Source organism: Mobula hypostoma, chromosome 12 (genome assembly GCF_963921235.1).
Source record: "Mobula hypostoma chromosome 12, sMobHyp1.1, whole genome shotgun sequence".
Classification (NCBI taxonomy): Eukaryota; Metazoa; Chordata; class Chondrichthyes; order Myliobatiformes; family Myliobatidae; genus Mobula; species Mobula hypostoma.
Genome location: NC_086108.1, coordinates 19,937,415 through 19,955,784, shown reverse-complemented (window position 1 = coordinate 19,955,784; position 18,370 = coordinate 19,937,415). Strand labels below are relative to the sequence as shown.

Genomic DNA, 18,370 nt, shown 5'->3' with positions numbered 1-18,370 from the left:
CAAAATAAATCGAGATAAAGCACAGATGCTCACACACACAGTTCAAAGCTATGGCAGCTTGATGCTGAGATGCTGAGTTTAGTTCCCGGGGAAGGAGCTTGGCAGCGCCACACTTGCTGCTCGGGGTGCGCGCTGCCTCTATAACGGCTCGCTACAAAACAAATGCTGAATGCTACTTTCGCTTTTCGCCTTTTTTCGTAAAAGCAAAAATCCTCCGGATTTTTTTCAGTTAGCAAAAATAGCTACTAATGTAAGTCTTTCGTAAAAGCAAAGTGGCGTAAAGCGAACTTACGAAAAGCAGGGGATACCTGTATTCCAATCTGGCAACTTCATCATTAGTTCCTACATTCAAATCAATGGCATAAATTCAAAAGGTTAATCACTATTACACAACTCTCATCACATCTTGCCAAGAAGAAAAAAAATTAAATCTACTTTTTTTTCTGCTGAACTAGCCAGTCATCTCTCCATATTACCCTCTACACAAACTGCTTTTATTTCCTTTAATAGCTTTTGATGTAGCACCTTACTAAATGACTCCTGGAAATCCAAGATTATTTCTTCTTATCCACAAGAGGTTATTTCTTCAAAGAATTCCAACAAATGGTTAAACATGATTAAGCAATATGGACATTGCCTGATTACCTGGATGCTCTTCTCTAAGTGTCCTGCTATAACGTCTTCAATAAAAGCTTTAACATTTTACGTATAAAATTAAGTGAACTGGCCTGCAGTTTCCAGCTTTCCCCACACTGAAGTGGATTTACATTTGCTGTTTAATGGAACCTTCACTGAATCAGACAAATTTTGAAAATTAATTATGACTTACTGGCAGTTTTCTTTAATTCACAAGATGAAGTCCATCAGGGAGTCCAAAGCAGAGGTTGACAGGTTCTTGATTAGTAAGGGTTTCAAAGGTTACAGGAATACAGCAGGGAATAGGGGTTGAGAGGAATAATAAATCAGCTATAACGGAATGGTGGAGCATACTCAATAAGCCAAATGGCTTAATTCAGCTCCTATGTTTTATGGGTCCAGAGAAATGTCAGGCAGCACCAACAAATTAGAAACCTGGAAAACCTACAGCACAATACAGGCCCTTTGGCCCACAATGCTGTGCCAAACATGTACTTACTTTAGAAATTATCTCGGATTACCCACAGCCCTCTATTTTTCTAAGCTCCATGTACCTATCCAGGAGTCTCTTAAAAGACCCTATCGTATCCGCCTCCACCACTGTTGCCGGCATCCCATTCCAAGCACTCACCACTCTCTGTGTAAAAAACTTACCCCTGACATGTCCTCTGTACCTACTTCCAAACACCCTAAATCTGTGTCCTCTCGTGTTATCCATTTCAGCCCTGGGAAAAAGCCTCTGACTAGCCACAAATCAATGCCTCTCATCATCTTATACACCTCTATCAGGTCACCGCTCATCCTCCATTGCTCCAAGGAGAAAAAGCCAAGTTCACTCAACCTATTCTCATAAGGCATGCTCACTAATCCAGGCAACATCTTTGTAAATCTCCTCTGCACCCTTTCTATAGTTTTTACATTCTTCTTGTAGTGAGGTGACCAGAACTGAGCACAGTACTCCGTGGGGTCTGACCAGGGTCCTATATAGCTGTAACATTACCTCTCAGCTCTTGAACTCAATCCCATGGTTGATGAAGGCCAATCCATCGTATGCCTACTTAACCACACAGTCAACCTGTGCAGCAGCTTTGAATGTCCTGTGGACTTGGACCCCAAGATCCCTCTAATCTTCCACACTGCCAAGAGTCTTACCATTAATACTATAATCTACTATCATATTTGACCTACCAAAATAAACCACCTCACACGTTACCTGGGTTGAACTCCATCTGCCACTTCTCAGCCCAGTTTTGCATCCTATCAATATCCTGCTGTAACCTCTAACAGCCCACCACACTACCCACAACACCCCCAACCTTTGTATCATCAGCAAATTACTAACCTATCCCTCCCTCCACTTCCTCATCCAGGTCATTTATAAAAATCACGATGAGAAGGGATCCCAGAACAGATCCCTGAGGCACACCACTGGTCACCAACCTCCATGCAGAATATGACCCGTCTACAACCACTCTGCCTTCTGTGGGCAAGCCAGTTCTGGATCCATAAAGCAAGGTCCCCTTGGATCCCATGCCTCCTTACCTTCTCAATAAGCCTTGCATGAAGTACCTTATCAAATGCCTTGCTGAAATCCATATATGTGTTTAGTCACATTCTCAAAAAATTCAATCAGGCTTGTAAGGCCTTTGACAAAGCCATGCTGACTATTCCTAATCATATTATGCCTCTCCAAATATTCATAAATCCTGCATTAAGTATCAAATCATCATCTTTCAAAAAAAAAGCAAGCATCAGTACTTCCAAATACAGCACGAACCTGCACGTTATCCAGGCCAACTCATTACCAAAGGCATCATTTTAAGATCTTACAAAATGTGAGTTCCACATATCAGCAGTGGTAATAACATTTACCCTTAATGAAAATATACCACAGGCCTCAAAATATCTAAACATTGGGACTGATCCAACTGCAGATTGAAAGCTGACCTTTTCAAAAAGAGTCATCTGCAAGCAGCTACTCATTTCTCCACATAACCCCACCTATCTTTATTTGCAACAAGTACTCAAATGCTAGAAATGAGCAGTAGCCTATCTTCAACACAAGAAAATCTGCAGATGCTGGAAATTGAAGGGACACACACAAAATGCTGCAGGCCAGGCAGCGTCTATGGAAAAGAGTAAACAGCCAATGCTTTGGGCTGAGACCCTTCATCAGGACTGCAAAGCAAGGGGAGAAGTCAGAGTAAGGAGGTTGGGTCAGGGGAGGGGAAGAAAAAGTATAAGATGGCAGGTGATAGGTGAAACCAGGAGAGGGGGAGTGGGGGGTGACTGGTGAAAGACAAAGGGGTATCTAAATAGAAGAGGGGGAGAAAACCAGGAAGAAAGGGAAGGTGGAGAAGCACCACAGAGGGAGGTGATGGGCAGGTAAGTAGATAAGGTGAAAGAGGCAACAGGAATGGCGAATGTGAAGGGGGAGGCCCCCCTTCACCATTTCCATTCCTGTTTCCCTCTCTAACCTGGGGGGAGGGTGCAATTACTGGAAATTCGAGAAGTCGATGTTCATGCCATTAGGTTGGAGGCTATCCAGATGGAATAGAAGGTGTTGCTCCTCCAACCTGAGTGTGGCCTCATCATGGCAGTAGAGGAGGCCCTGGACTGACATGTTGGAGTGGAAATGGGAAGTAGAATTGAAATGGTAAATGGGTGGCCCTCGGGAGATCCCGCTTTTTGTAGTCTCTGTCCTCTCCTATCAGATTTCCCCTTCTCCAGTTCTTTATCAACTTCCCAGCTCATTACTTCACTCCCTTCTCCTCTCCCAGTTTCATCTATCACTTGTCAACTTGTACTTCTTCCTCCCCCCCCCCCCCACCGTCTTACTCTGACTTCTCCCTCTCCTTTCCAGTCCTAATGAAGGGTCCTGGCCTGAAACTTTAACTGTTTACTCTTTACCATAAATGCTACCTGGTGTGCTGAGTACCTGCAGCATCTTGTGTGTTGCAGCAGCCTATCAGCTGCAAACTAAATTAAAATGGCTAATATATCAAGAAATCATTTATTCAGAATTCAAAGACTAAATGATTGATCATGAGACTTGAAATACAGAAAAGTACCAAAATGGCCCCTTTGTAATCAATTAGAAATACTATGACCAGAAGGAGGATTGCTCGGTATTTAACCCTAAATCAAAGGTATTGTCACAAGAGCTTCTATTTCCTTCACTCAAGGCTAGATGAACTATTTTCAAGAAGATTCCACAATAGGGAATTAGTCCCTGTAGACTTATCTCAACCACAGCAATACAGATGGGGGATAAAAATTCTAAAAGTTATTCCATGGAGATACAGGTGGTCCCCGTTTTCCGAACGTTTGCTTTATGACACCTCTCTGTTACGAAAGACCTACATTAATTACCTGTTTTCGCTAACAGAAGGTGTTTTCACTGTTACGAAAAAAGGCAGTCAAGCTCCTCCCCCGGAACTGCATTCTAGCCGCCATTGTTTAAACACGTACTTTAACTCGATTTATTTTGTGCATCCGTTATCAAGATGAATTCTAAGGTATCGGAAAAGCCTAAAAGAGCTCGTAAGGGTGTTACACTTAGAGTAAAACTGGACATAATTAAGCGTTTCGATCATGGTGAACGAAGTAAGGACATTCTCCACGCGTTGAACTTGCCTGCATCCACCATTCGCACTATTTCTACGCAGAGAGGAAGAACTTTGAAAGCTGCCAATGTTATTGTTGGTACTACTCTTAGCAAAGTGGTCTCTCTTAATCGGCATCCAATAACGGATAAAATGGAAAGTCTATTGCTTGAGTGGATTGATGGGTGTACAAAACATGGTGTTCTGTTAAATTTTTTTTATACTTAAGGAGAAATCGGTCAGTCTTTTTGATAAGCTGAAACAGAAAGCACTGGACAATGGTGATGAAAGTGTTGCGAAAGTGGAATTTAAAGGTAGTCATGGGTGGTTTGATCGGCTTCTGAGGCGAGGGCAGCTTCATAGTTTAAGCAGTGGTCCCTAACCTCCGGGCCGCACCCAGCACATCTTTAAGAAAAAAGCCAAAATAAACAAGCTAATTAATTAGGTGCCACCTGGCACGTAAATGTCGGCCCAGATCAGAGGCGATTGCCGATTGCGTCACGTGGTTATTCGTATAAGCAAGTGTTTAACTGTGACGAAACTGCAATTTATTGGAGTCTTCCCAATTCCGGTAAGTGAAACTACACTGTACACACATTACTTCTACTTCATATAGGCTGTGTATTTTTATGTGTTACTTGGTATGATTTGGCAGCTTCATCACTTAAAGGTTACTGGAGAAAGTGTTTCTGCCAAGAGCGCTTCCGCGAGATTTTCGCTGCTCTAGACAGTGCTGCAGAAAAGTATTTCTACTTTATATAGGCTGTGTATTTATCATATCATTCCTGCTTTTACTATATGTTACTGTTATTTTAGGTTTTATGTGTTATTTGGCATGATTTTGTAGGTTTTTTTTGGTCTGGGAATGCTCAAGATTGTTCCCCATATTAATAAATGGTAATTGCTTATTCACTTTACGACATTCCAGCTTATGAACCGTCTCATAGGAACGCTCTACCTTCAGATAGCGGGGGAAACCTGTATTCTTGCTCGTGCTCGACTTAGCCACAAAACATACCCTTTTCCTGTTCTCTAATAGCTTTTAATGGAGAAGGAAACACATATGTTTAAGAAACTTTAAGCTTGATTTGCATTGTAGCACATGATAGCTTAGCAGTTAGCATAATGCTTTACAATGCCAGTTATCACGATTGGGGTTTAATTCCCACCAGTGTAAGGCGTTTGCACATTCTCCCATTGAAGGCAATGTTTCCTCCCGGTGCTCCAGTTTCCTCATTTCAAAGACATATGGGTTAGGGTTGGTAAATTGTGACCACGCTGTTAGCAATGGAAGCACAGAGACATTTGCATGCTGCCCCAAGCACATCCTCGGTCTATGTTGATTATTGACACTAACGACACATTTCACTGTATGCTTCGACGTACATGTGACAAATAATCTTTAATCTTTATCACATATAAAGAATGGTCATTTGAGCAAGACACCATTGTCCTACCAACATGTGTGAAGGCTTGATTCAGAAAGGAAAGGAGAACAAACTCAATGGGTATTTTATGAATAGCTTATGTCAAGAGACAAGAGGAGAGTAATTCTTTTCAAGTGAGATACTCGTTTTTGATTTCTGCAGATTTTAAATAAGGCTTTTATATAATGGAAAGCAGAGAAATGCAATGGAATTTAATAGATACAATGATTTCCAATTCCTCTCCATTTCCCACTAACCAGACATTATGCAACGTAGGTAGCTTATGGCAAAGGAATGCTTTGCACTACTCAAAGGTTACCCAAATACCCAGATAACAAAACCTTTAAATTCCCTTCCCTAATCAGAAACTGAACGGTGTTCGCTCATCACTGCCTTAAAATAATAAATCAGAGGCATAGCCATGTCTGGGAACTATCTGAAATCACAAAAGCATGCCTATACTCTATTATTGTCAAAACATGTTCAGTGCAGTATGTTAACTAGTTGAGATGCATGTAGTACAGCAAATCTGGTGGCATGGACTGGATCAATTTTCTGAAGATCCCAGCCACCACCACTGTGCAGGGGCTTCCACCATTGAAAATCACTGGCAGAAATATCTAGTAGATATTCAAGAGATCCATTCTTATACATTCACAAGTCACTCTTCAGCTTCCATTTTCCAAGAAATAAAATAATTCTATTACCTCACCTACTTACCATTAAAAGTTGCAAGCAAAAATTGATTTCAAAATAATTAAATTGACAACAACCAATTTTACTGCACCATGAACATTCAATTGTGAACATGGAACAAATGCGGCAGTGTCATGGGGGCCACTACTTAAGTTTAAATGCACAGAGAAAATGTGAACCTTGTCCCTTTTCATTAGCCCTTACCTCTTGGAAGTTGTGCTGAGTGAATTTGTCAGCAATGCGGAGCAGTTCTCTGCAGGAGTGGGTGTCAGCAAAAGCTCTGATCCCTAGGCAGTTGGAGGGATCAAGTTGTCTTTTCAGGAACTCGCAGCAGGCCTCTTGGATCTCAGCCAGCTGCAGGAGGCAAGCTGCTGGCAGCAAGGTCTGTACATTCCCCTCTTCTACTGTTATCTGAGACGTGTATGCAAAGTCAATTAAAAGCTCCATAGCTCGCTCATCGATGTCACGAATCACTACCTCCGTTTGCCGGCTTTCTGCAAGCTCACCAGTGAACATGGCTCGGAAGTAAGGGCTGCAGGCAGATAAGATAACTCGATGTGCATAAATCTTTTTTGCACCCACAACCAGTACCACATCACAGAGTTCCCGGTGCTTCCTCAGAAGATTAATCACTTCTAAAGTCTGTCGGGGATGCTTGTCTGATACAAATGGCATCCTAGCTGGTTGAGGTACACCCTCAGGCAGCTTGTTGGGATCGCCGAGCGTACATCGGCTCGTGACATCCATTCTGATCTCTCCTGGGCAGACACTGATACACCTGAGAAAAGAAAAGAACATTTCTTATCAAATTTACACATCATTTGCAATCAGTTCAACACTGTGCAACGTTAATATTAATTTTCCATCATTTTGAAACAATACACAAATCTATGGCAGGTTACTTGCCCCAGTCACAACACCTTACTGCAAAATCCATCATCAAGCAGCTCAAAATCCATACAAGAAGGTGGAACAGAAGAGCGCTAGTGTGGATTGCAGACAGAAATAGAACAAGTCACTTTATCAATGAATTCCCTTTAGCACATACTCAGGATAATCACTGATAGTGTTCATTGACACAATTATAGAAAGAATAGCCAGAAGGATACAAAGGATAACAGACAGAAGACTTAAAATAACAGTACAGTTGACGTTTCGAGTCTTCCCAAAGGGTTTCAGCCCGAAACGTCATGTGTACCTTTTTCCTAGATGCTGCCTGGCCTGCTAAGTTCCTCCAGCATTTTGTTTGTGTTACCAGGATTTCCAGCATCTTCAGATTTGCTCTTGTTTGTGAGCCTTAAAGTAACATTTTAAAAATACTTTCATACTCTGCTCTGACAGTGAACCACAAAATGACTGATTGTTATCTGGTACAATCTACTTTAGTGTTCAACCACAAAGGATCAATCAGTGAAGGGTGGAAGAGCAAATATATGCTATTGAGATCACAATAGTGGTGTTCATGAAATGACCAGAGTTTATAAGCATTATCCACCAATACAGCAATATGACCTCTGGCTACAATGTCATAGTCAACAGTTAATTTCAGTTTTTTTGTTAAACTGCCACATCTGACCATGACCATACAATGAGAAAAGAACATTGAAAAAAATCTGAAAACAAACCTGGGGAACAATTATCAGATTTTACATCTGCAAACCTAGATACCCAGCTCAAGAACAGCAAAAGCAGTACGCAAAAATGGAATTAACTTTTGAAATTCACACTTGCTATGCCACAGAAGAGATGGCATATAATAGATACTTAAAAAAGGCTAGACTGCTAGGCAGGTAAGAAACAGTAAGTACTCCTGTAACTCCATTAATGCATCATGTACAACAGACTTACTGAATAAACTTCCTTAGGAAAAGGAAAAATAAGAAAAATAAAAAATAGTATATGCACCAGAACAATGGAATATTTTGAGTTTCCACCAGTTTTGTTTCTTCTCTTTTAGCTATTGAACCTTACTATGTTTCATTGCCATGAAGTTCATGGCAATTCGCCCATAGCTATTATTATACAAGTATTTTACTCTGAGCTGGCATATTTAGGCTAACAGCTGTCTGAGCTAAGATCAGCTAATCAGAATTGAGGAACAAATTCACAGAACTGCAAATTTATTACATATCATCTGTACCTTTACCTAATTAGCACTGTGAAAATCTAACAATGAGCAGTTAGAAGTTTTGGGGAACATCCACATTATATTCCAAAGTTCAAAGTAAATTTATTATTAGAGTACATGCAAGTCACTTTATTTCTTATGGACATACCCAATAAATCCAATAACCACAACAGATTCAATGAAGGACTGACTGCACCAACAGGGCAGACAACCAGTGATCAAAAGACAACAAACTGTGCAAAAACAAAAAGAAAGAAAAATAGGAAATAATAATAATAAATAAATAAGCAATAAAAATTGAAGACATGAGATAAACAGTCCTTGAAAGTGAATCTATAGGTTGTGGGAACGGTTCAGTGACGGGGCAAGTGAAGTTGAATGAAGTTATCCCCTCTGGTTCAAGAGCCTGACGGTTGAGGGGTAATAACTGTTCCTGAACCTGGTGGTGTGGGTCTTGAGGCTCCTGTACCTCCTTCTTCTTGATGGCAACAGCAAGAAGAGAACATGACCTGGGTGGGGATCACTAATGATGGATGTCGCTGTGAGGTGGGTTTTACCCATGATAGACTGAACCATATATGATTTTATATCATATATGGCCTGGACTGCTGCGTTCACCAGCAATTTTTATGTGTGTTGCTTGAAATTCCAGCATCTGCAGATTTCCTTATGTTTGCATATATGATTTTATATGATTTTCTATTCAAGGACATTGGTGTTTCCATACCAGGCACTTTAGAATCATTTTATGCATAGTCAAATCCCAAAGATGTATGTTAATTGGCTTTAGTCTGCTTTTGTTGTTGTAGAGGGATGAGTGTTGACCAGATGACTGAAAGGAATCAATACTACACTCCATATAATGCCGCAGGATATTCACATCATTCAGCCTGTTATAATTCGAGTTCTGAAATGGAGCATGAACTCCTATCCCATCAACCAAACTGCTAAGAGTGAAACAAACTTTGCATCACCAAATCTTGATGTGATTTCACATGCATCATTTACACAATGTAGATGCAATTATTAAGGTGACCCTCATCTGAGAATATTACTAGCAAAGTCTTGCAGGGTAAAAATCTTTCCATACAACTGGAGAGAATTAACCAAAGGAACAGGGAAAAGAATTTCTGGGCAATGGCTTAATTAATAAATGCATAACATAACACAGTGGGGACATGAAAGACTGTAGATGCTGAAATCTAGAGCAAAAAAAAGCAGCCTACTGGAGGAACTCAATAGGTCAAGCAGCAGACATACAGGAAAATCTAGTCTCAACGTTTCAAGTAGGTCCAGATGAAGGGACCATGACTCTCAATTTATCACCACAGATGTTGCTTGACCCCTGAGAACCTCCAGCAATATTGTTCGATGCAATACAATACCATGTTACAATTGGGGGGAAATGAAGTAATCAATGCACTTATAATGGTGAATTGCTTCCTTATCATTTGAGACATTTAGATAGACTCATTAATTTTGAGTGATTAGAATAGGATAAAGACAGGCCTTGCACCAGGGTTGCACATGTATTACAATATAAAGCAGCACATGTTTCTTTGTGTCTCTTTCCCATCAATGTTTAAGTTTTCATACGATGGCATGAAATCTACAATACCCAGGAGCGCAAGAATGGAGAGGGGGAAGGCAAAATATAAAGTCTTAACAACAACCTTATCTGAGAGCATTGTCTATCTCACAACGCATTAAAATTATGCCAATCAATGTATTCATAATGAAGAGCTCTGTTGTATCTCAATTAAAAAGTTAGTTAACAATATAGCTTCATGCAGTTCCCTCATCAGTATTTGGATTGGAACAATCTTGCTGTTCTTTGCCAGTTCTAATGAAAATAGGGTGTGAAGTTTTCTCTAACATGTTAGTAAAGTATTTATTATGTATTGAATTTGAATTTATTTGACTTCCGGGTCATCAAGGGAATGGCGGCGTAAGGAAAAGGTCTCTCGACAAAACAGAAGGTAAACTGCCCCAAAATCGAATTTAGACAAATACTTAATATTGCATAACTATATTAATAAAAGGGGCAAGGATGATGTCTAAGAACAAGAATAAAAAGTCCGCTTCGAAGGCTGATAAACATAAAGGGATGCAGCAAGGCGACGGGCCTAGCTCCCCCACGGCAAGCCAGGACGGAGATAATGAGGGGGAATCGGTGACTCTGTCTTTGATTCTCGGAGAGATTCGCGAGTTCCGACAAGATAACAGCAAACAGCTGGAAGATATTAAAGGAGAAATAGTAAAAACTAATTCGTGGATAGATGAAGCCGAAGCGAGGATTGTTGGAATTGAAGAGAAGCTACAAAACGCCGAGGAAGTGATAGCAGAAATGCTGAAGCTACAAGACCAGCTCCAGTGGAAACTAATAGATCAAGAAGGCCGCTCAAGAAGGGAAAATGTGAGGATCTACGGAGTTCCCGAAGGAACCGAAGGTAAACCCGGATTGATGATTCCCTTCGTGGAGAAGCTGCTTAGAGAGAACCTTGATATACCGGCCGCAAAAGACCTACAGATAGAAAGGGCTCACCGCGCGTTGGCACCACAGCCTCCGGCAGGCGCCCAGCCCAGATCGATTCTGATCAGATTTCTCAGTTACAGAACGAAGGAAGAGGTGCTTAAAAGAGCATGGCAAAAGAAAGGTTTCATGTGGAACAACTGCAAAATCAGTTTAGACCGCGACTACGCACCGGGGATTCTTGCCAGACGGAAGGAATATACGGAAACACGGAGAGTCCTGAAGGAAAACAACATCAGATTCCAGACCCTGTATCCAGCTCGGCTGAGAGTCTTTTACGACGAAGGGACAAAAACTTACGCTACGGTAGAGGAGGCAACGTTGGACCTGGCGGACCGGGGACTACCTATTAAAGTTATCACCCAACCAGAGTCGCTACTGGAGAGGATTCGGCAGAAGTCGTGGCAGTTAGTGGGGCGAGGACGCTCCACTCGAACCAGAGTGTCAAACTACAAGGAAAAGCTGCAAATATTCAGACGCGAATGTACAGAGAATACAGATTAATTAAGAGAAATGACTGAAAAGAGTAAATCGGACTTAAAAGTAAAATGAAAACTGGTAACTGAAAATAAACTAGGCGGAATAACTTGAATGATAGCAATATGGTCGAGACATAAATAGGAGAAAAGTCTCTATGATTATTCAAACTGCTGAGGGCCCTCTAACACAGGGTGAAGATAGAGGTTATCCCTCTGAACTGAGGCGGGTCGGTGCTCAGGCCTCACTGTGTGAAGTCGGGAAAAATTTTCAAATGTTATACGTTCAGAAATGTCTAGGGTGTGGTTATATGTCTTGGTTTACTGTTGAGAAGGGATTGCTTACTGTTTGGTTAGAAAAGGAGAGTGCTTTTTTTCTACTAGAGAAAAATGCAAACTGAATTGGTAAAAATAATTCCCTATAATGTTAATGGGGTTTTGAATCCAATTAAAAGAAATAAGATTATGTCTAAATTGAAAAAAGAGAGGGCACAAATAGCTTTCCTCCAGGAAACACATATGAGCCAATCTGAACATGGAAAATTAAAAAGAATGGGCTTTAAGCATATATTTTATTCATCATATAAATTGAGTCACAAAAGAGGGGTAGCTACTTTAATATCAAGTACTCTTAATTATGAACATATTTCAGAGACTAGAGACAAAGAAGGACGGTTTGTAAAAATCACAGGAAGAATAGAAGGTACAGAAATAACATTGCTGAATGTTTATGCTCCTCCAGGTAGTGAATGGTCATTTTATAGACACATTTTTGACCTAATGGTCAGTTCTCGAGGGGTAGTAATTTGTGGAGGGGATTTTAATATTAGATTAAATCCTATATTAGATTCTTCAAGAATAGTTACTCAGAATAAACCTCTGACTCGGAAAGTGAATTCATTGATGGAAGAGTTGGGAATTATAGATGTCTGGAGGGAATTACACCCTACTAGTAAAGATAGGTACCAATGACATAGGTAGGAAAAGGGATGAGGTCCTGAAAGAAGAATATAGGGAGCTAGGAAGGGAGTTGAGAAAAAGGACCGCAAAGGTAGTAATCTCGGGATTACTGCCTGTGCCACGCGACAGTGAGAGTAGGAATGCGATGAGGTGGAGGATAAATGCGTGGCTGAGGGATTGGAGCAGGGGGCAGGGATTCAAGTTTTTGGATCATTGGGACCTCTTTTGGCGCAGGTGTGACCTGTACAAAAAGGACGGGTTACACTTAAATCCTAGGGGGACCAATATCCTGGCAGGGAGATTAGCGGGGGCTACTGAGGTGACTTTAAACTAGAATGGTTGGGGGGTGGGAATCAAATTAAAGCGGCTAGGTGTGAGGAGGTTAGTTCACAACAGAGGGATGGGAACCAGTGCAGAGAGACAGAGGGGTGTAAAGTGAGCGTAGAAGCAAAAAGTACAAAGGGGAAAAGTAAAAGTGGCAGGCCGACAAATCCAGGGCAAGCATTAAAAAGGGCTAAGAGAGTTGTAAAAGAGCGCCTGAAGGCTTTATGTGTCAATGCAAGGAGCATTCGTAATAAGGTGGATGAATTGAAAGTGCAGATTGTTATTAATGATTATGATATAGTTGGGATCACAGAGACATGGCTCCAGAGTGACCAGGGATAGGAGCTCAACGTTCAGGGATATTCAATATTCAGGAGGGATAGACATGAAGGAAGGGGAGGTGGGGTGGCGTTGCTGGTTAAAAAAGAGATTAACGCAATAGAAAGGAAGGACATAAGCCGGGAAGATGTGGAATCGGTATGGGTAGAGCTGCGTAACACTAAGGGGCAGAAGACGCTGGTGGGAGTTGTGTACAGGCCACCTAACAGTAGTAGTGAGGTCGGAGATGGTATTAAACAGGAAATTAGAAATGTGTGCAATAAAGGAACAGCAGTTATAATGGGTGACTTCAATCTACATGTAGACTGGGTGAACCAAATTGGTAAAGGTGCTGAGGAAGAGGATTTTTTGGAATGTATGCGGGATGGTTTTTTGAACCAACATGTCGAGGAACCGACTAGAGAGCAGGCTATTCTGGACTGGGTTTTGAGCAATGAGGAAGGGTTAATTAGCGATCTTGTCGTGAGAGGCCCCTTGGGTAAGAGTGACCATAATATGGTGGAATTCTTCATTAACATGGAGAGTGACGTAGTTAATTCAGAAACAAAGGTTCTGAACTTAAAGAGGGGTAACTTTGAAGGTATGAGACGTGAATTAGCTAAGATAGACTGGCAAATGACACTTCAAGGATTGACGGTGGATATGCAATGGCAGGCATTTAAAGGTTGCATGGATGAACTACAACAATTGTTCATCCCAGTTTGGCAAAAGAATAAATCAAGGAAGGTAGTGCACCCGTGGCTGACAAGTGAAATTAGGGATAGTATCAATTCCAAAGAAGTAGCATACAAATTAGCCAGAGAAAGTGGCTCACCTGAGGACTGGGAGAAATTCAGAGTTCAGCAGAGGAGGACAAAGGGCTTAATTAGGAAGGGGAAAAAAGATTATGAGAGAAAACTGGCAGAGAACATAAAAACGGACTGTAAAAGCTTTTATAGATATGTAAAAAGGAAAAGACTGATAAAGACAAATGTAGGTCCCCTGCAAACAGAAACAGGTGAATTGATTATGGGGAGCAAGGACATGGCAGACCAATTGAATAATTACTTTGGTTCTGTCTTCACTAAGGAGGACATAAATAATCTTCCAGAAATAGTAAGGGACAGAGGGTCCAGTGAGATGGAGGAACTGAGCGAAATACATGTTAGTAGGGAAGTGGTGTTAGGTAAATTGAAGGGATTGAAGGCAGATAAATCCCCAGGGCCAGATGGTCTGCATCCCAGAGTGCTTAAGGAAGTGGCCCAAGAAATAGTGGATGCATTAGTGATAATTTTTCAAAACTCGTTAGATTCTGGACTAGTTCCTGAGGATTGGAGGGTGGCTAATGTAACCCCACTTTTTAAAAAAGGAGGGAGAGAGAAACCGGGGAATTATAGGCCGGTTAGCCTAACGTCAGTGGTGGGGAAACTGCTGGAGTCAGTTATCAAGGATGTGATAACAGCACATTTGGAAAGCGGTGAAATGATCGGACAAAGTCAGCATGGATTTGTGAAAGGAAAATCATGTCTGACGAATCTCATAGAATTTTTTGAGGATGTAACTAGTAGAGTGGATGGGGGAGAACCAGTGGATGTGGTATATTTGGATTTTCAAAAGGCTTTTGACAAGGTCCCACACAGGAGATTAGTGTGCAAACTTAAAGCACACGGTATTGGGGGTAAGGTATTGGTGTGGGTGGAGAATTGGTTAGCAGACAGGAAGCAAAGAGTGGGAATAAACGGGACCTTTTCAGAATGGCAGGCGGTGACTAGTGGGGTACCGCAAGGCTCAGTGCTGGGACCCCAGTTGTTTACAATATATATTAATGACTTGGATGAGGGAATTAAATGCAGCATCTCCAAGTTTGCGGATGACACGAAGCTGGGTGGCAGTGTTAGCAGTGAGGAGGATGCTAAGAGGATGCAGGGTGACTTGGATAGGTTGGGTGAGTGGGCAAACTCATGGCAGATGCAATTTAATGTGGATAAATGTGAAGTTATCCACTTTGGTGGCAAAAATAGGAAAACAGATTATTATCTGAATGGTGGCCGATTAGGAAAAGGGGAGGTGCAACGAGACCTGGGTGTCATTATACACCAGTCATTGAAAGTGGGCATGCAGGTACAGCAGGCGGTGAAAAAGGCGAACGGTATGCTGGCATTTATAGCGAGAGGATTCGAGTACAGGAGCAGGGAGGTACTACTGCAGTTGTACAAGGCCTTGGTGAGACCACACCTGGAGTATTGTGTGCAGTTTTGGTCCCCTAATCTGAGGAAAGACATCTTTGCCATAGAGGGAGTACAAAGAAGGTTCACCAGATTGATTCCTGGGATGGCAGGTCTTTCATATGAAGAAAGACTGGATGAACTGGGCTTGTACTCGTTGGAATTTAGAAGATTGAGGGGGGATCTGATTGAAACGTATAAGATCCTAAAGGGATTGGACAGGCTAGATGCGGGAAGATTGTTCCCGATGTTGGGGAGGTCCAGAACGAGGGGTCACAGTTTGAGGATAGAGGGGAAGCCTTTTAGGACCGAGATTAGGAAAAACTTCTTCACACAGAGAGTGGTGAATCTGTGGAATTCTCTGCCACAGCAAACTGTTGAGGCCAGTTCATTAGCTATGTTTAAAAGGAAGTTAGATATGGCCCTTGTGGCTACAGGGGTCAGGGGGTATGGAGGGAAGGCTGGGTTCTGAGTTGGATGATCAGCCATGATCATAATAAATGGCGGTGCAGGCTCGAAGGGCCGAATGGCCTACTCCTGCACCTATTTTCTATGTTTCTATGTTTCTATTATACATATTACTCTTTCCCTCATTCAGCCTATTCAAGGATAGACTATTTCTTTATCTTTAATACAGATAGACTCAGGATAAAAAACTGTAATATTGCAACAATTGATCTGTCAGATCATAGCCTAGTCTCTATGTCTCTAATCCTGGAAAGGAAAATGAGGAAAACACTATGGAGGCTAAACTCACATATACTCAATAACCCGAAAGTAATGGAGAGATTAAGGGGAGAAATCAAAGAATATCTAGACCTTAATGACACGTATATTAAAGAGAAGTGGGAGAAAGAAGCGGGGTTGGTACTTTCAGAGGAGGCTTGGGGGAAAATCTGCAGCTTTCAATGGTCCTCGACTAATTCTTTGACTTGGAGAGAACATTGTTGGAAAAACATTACAAGATACTTCAAGACCCCATATCAGGAAAAATATAAAGATACAAATGTGATGTGTTGGAGAAGGTGCGGCTCCAAGGAGGCAAATCATTTTCATATTTTCTGGGATTGCCCTAAATTAAGTCTATTTTGGGAAGGTATTCATAGAATATTAGTTAAGGTACTTAGGTCCCAGATACCTCTGAACTTTGAGACGCTCTATTTGGGGCATGTATTGTTCCTTGAACAGAAGGAAGATATAAAGTTGCTGCAGGCCCTCTTAGCGGCAAGTAAGAAATCAATCACTAGAAAATGGCTAAATCCAATACCACCTACATTAGAAGATTGGTACAAAATTATCTTGGAAATATTTAAAATGGAAAAGTTGACTTACTCCCTGAGAACTCAAAAAGAAACATTTTATCAAATCTGGAATAAATGGATTGAATATATAATCCCAATGCGAGCAGACTTTAGATGACTCTCCTAATGATTTATATTGCTCTTCTCATCCACACAGTAATATTGCTAACGTAAGCACCCCTAGTCTAAATGTTTGTTTTTTTTTTGGAAAATAGAGAATTAACACAAGTAAAGGGAAAGATTTGGGAAAGGGATAAAAAAAAAAGAAAAAATTAAGTAAATAAGTACATAGGGATTGGATAATTATATCTGCGGGCAGGAACAAGCACGAACAAATTGGGATATAAACACCTACAATGGTTGGTATATAGGCTTGTATGCAACATTTTGGACCAGTGGAAATGGTCCAGAAGGGTTGTATGGAAACTATTATTACCATTTTTCTTAACAACTAATTTCTTTACTTAGCCTAATAGGTTAGATTTACCACAGTACATAATTATCTATTTAAATGTTTATTTTCCTTTTATATCATCTCAATGTGTACTTAAGAATGTATAAATAATTGTAGTTTTATACATATAAAAAAATGGAAAAGGTTATATGTGTGAAAAAAGTACGTGATAATTGTGAATTCCTTATCCAAATAAAAATAAAATTTTAAAAAAAAAGAATTTGAATTTATTTAAATCTGTTCCACAACATGAGGGAGTCACAACGTACAGACATGAGAATTTATAAGTCTAATAGCTCGTAGCAAGAAGCTGTCCCGTAGCCTGTTGATCCTGGCTTTAATGCTGCGATACCATTTGCCAGACAGAAGCAGCTGAAACAGTTTATGGTTGGGGTGACTGGTGTCCCCAATGATCTTCCAGGTCTTCCTTACACACCTGCTGCTGTAAATATCCTCAATGGAGGGAAGTTCACATGCGCTGGGTTGTCCGTACCACTCTCTACGGTGCCCAGTGATCAAGTTTGGTGCAGTTCCCTTATCAGACGGTGATCAGCCAGTCAAGATGCTCTCAATGGTGCCCCTGTAGAAGGATTTGGGGGCTTATGCCGAACTTCTTCAGTCATCTGAGGTGGAAGAGACGCTGTTGCGTTTTTTTTTGCCACACACTTGGTGTGTACAGTCCAGTGAGATCTTCGGTGATGTGTATCCAAGGAACTTGAAACTACTCACCCTCTCAACTACAGTTCCATTGATGTTGATTGGGGTGAGCCTGTCTCCGTTCCTCCTGTAAAACACGATCGGCTCTTTTGTTTTTTGTACACTGAGGGAGAGGTTGTTCTCTTGGCACCACTGCGTCAGGGTGTTAAACCTCTCCTCTAGGCTGTCTCATCACCGTTAGAAATAAGTCCGATCAATGTTGAGTCATCTGCAAATTTATTCAGCAGACTGGAGCTATGTGTGGCAGCACAGAAATGGGTATAAAGGAAGTAGAGGAGGGGACTCAGGACACAACCCTGGGGGGCACCTGTGTTGAGGTCAGTGGGACAGAGGTAGGGAAGTCCATCCTTACCACCTGTCAGCGATCCGAAAGGAAGTCCAGGATCCAGCTGCAAAAGGTGGCGTGCAGGCTGAGGTGTCTGAGCTTCCTGCCAAGTCTCTTTCGTGATTCATCTCTTTCCACATTTTTGCCATTTTAAAATTTTTAAGTGTTTTTAAAATTTGGCTCTTCTACTGCCCAATAAAGATAGATTCTCAAAGTTTTCCTTATCCCGCTACAGGAAAACTTAC

At 41.3% G+C, this 18,370-nt stretch overlaps 1 protein-coding gene across 3 annotated transcripts in view; it reads right to left on the bottom strand.

Annotated features, from left to right (window-relative positions):
• klhl20 (kelch-like family member 20) overlaps nt 1-18,370 on the bottom strand; it is a 78,178-nt gene that overhangs the window by 43,228 nt on the left and 16,580 nt on the right. For all 3 annotated transcript variants that reach the window (XM_063063710.1, XM_063063709.1, XM_063063708.1), the window contains exon 2: nt 6,569-7,142. In XM_063063710.1, the coding sequence (XP_062919780.1) occupies nt 6,569-7,111 (543 nt within the window). In that variant the 5' untranslated portion in view covers nt 7,112-7,142. The remainder of the gene's footprint in view (nt 1-6,568; nt 7,143-18,370) is intronic.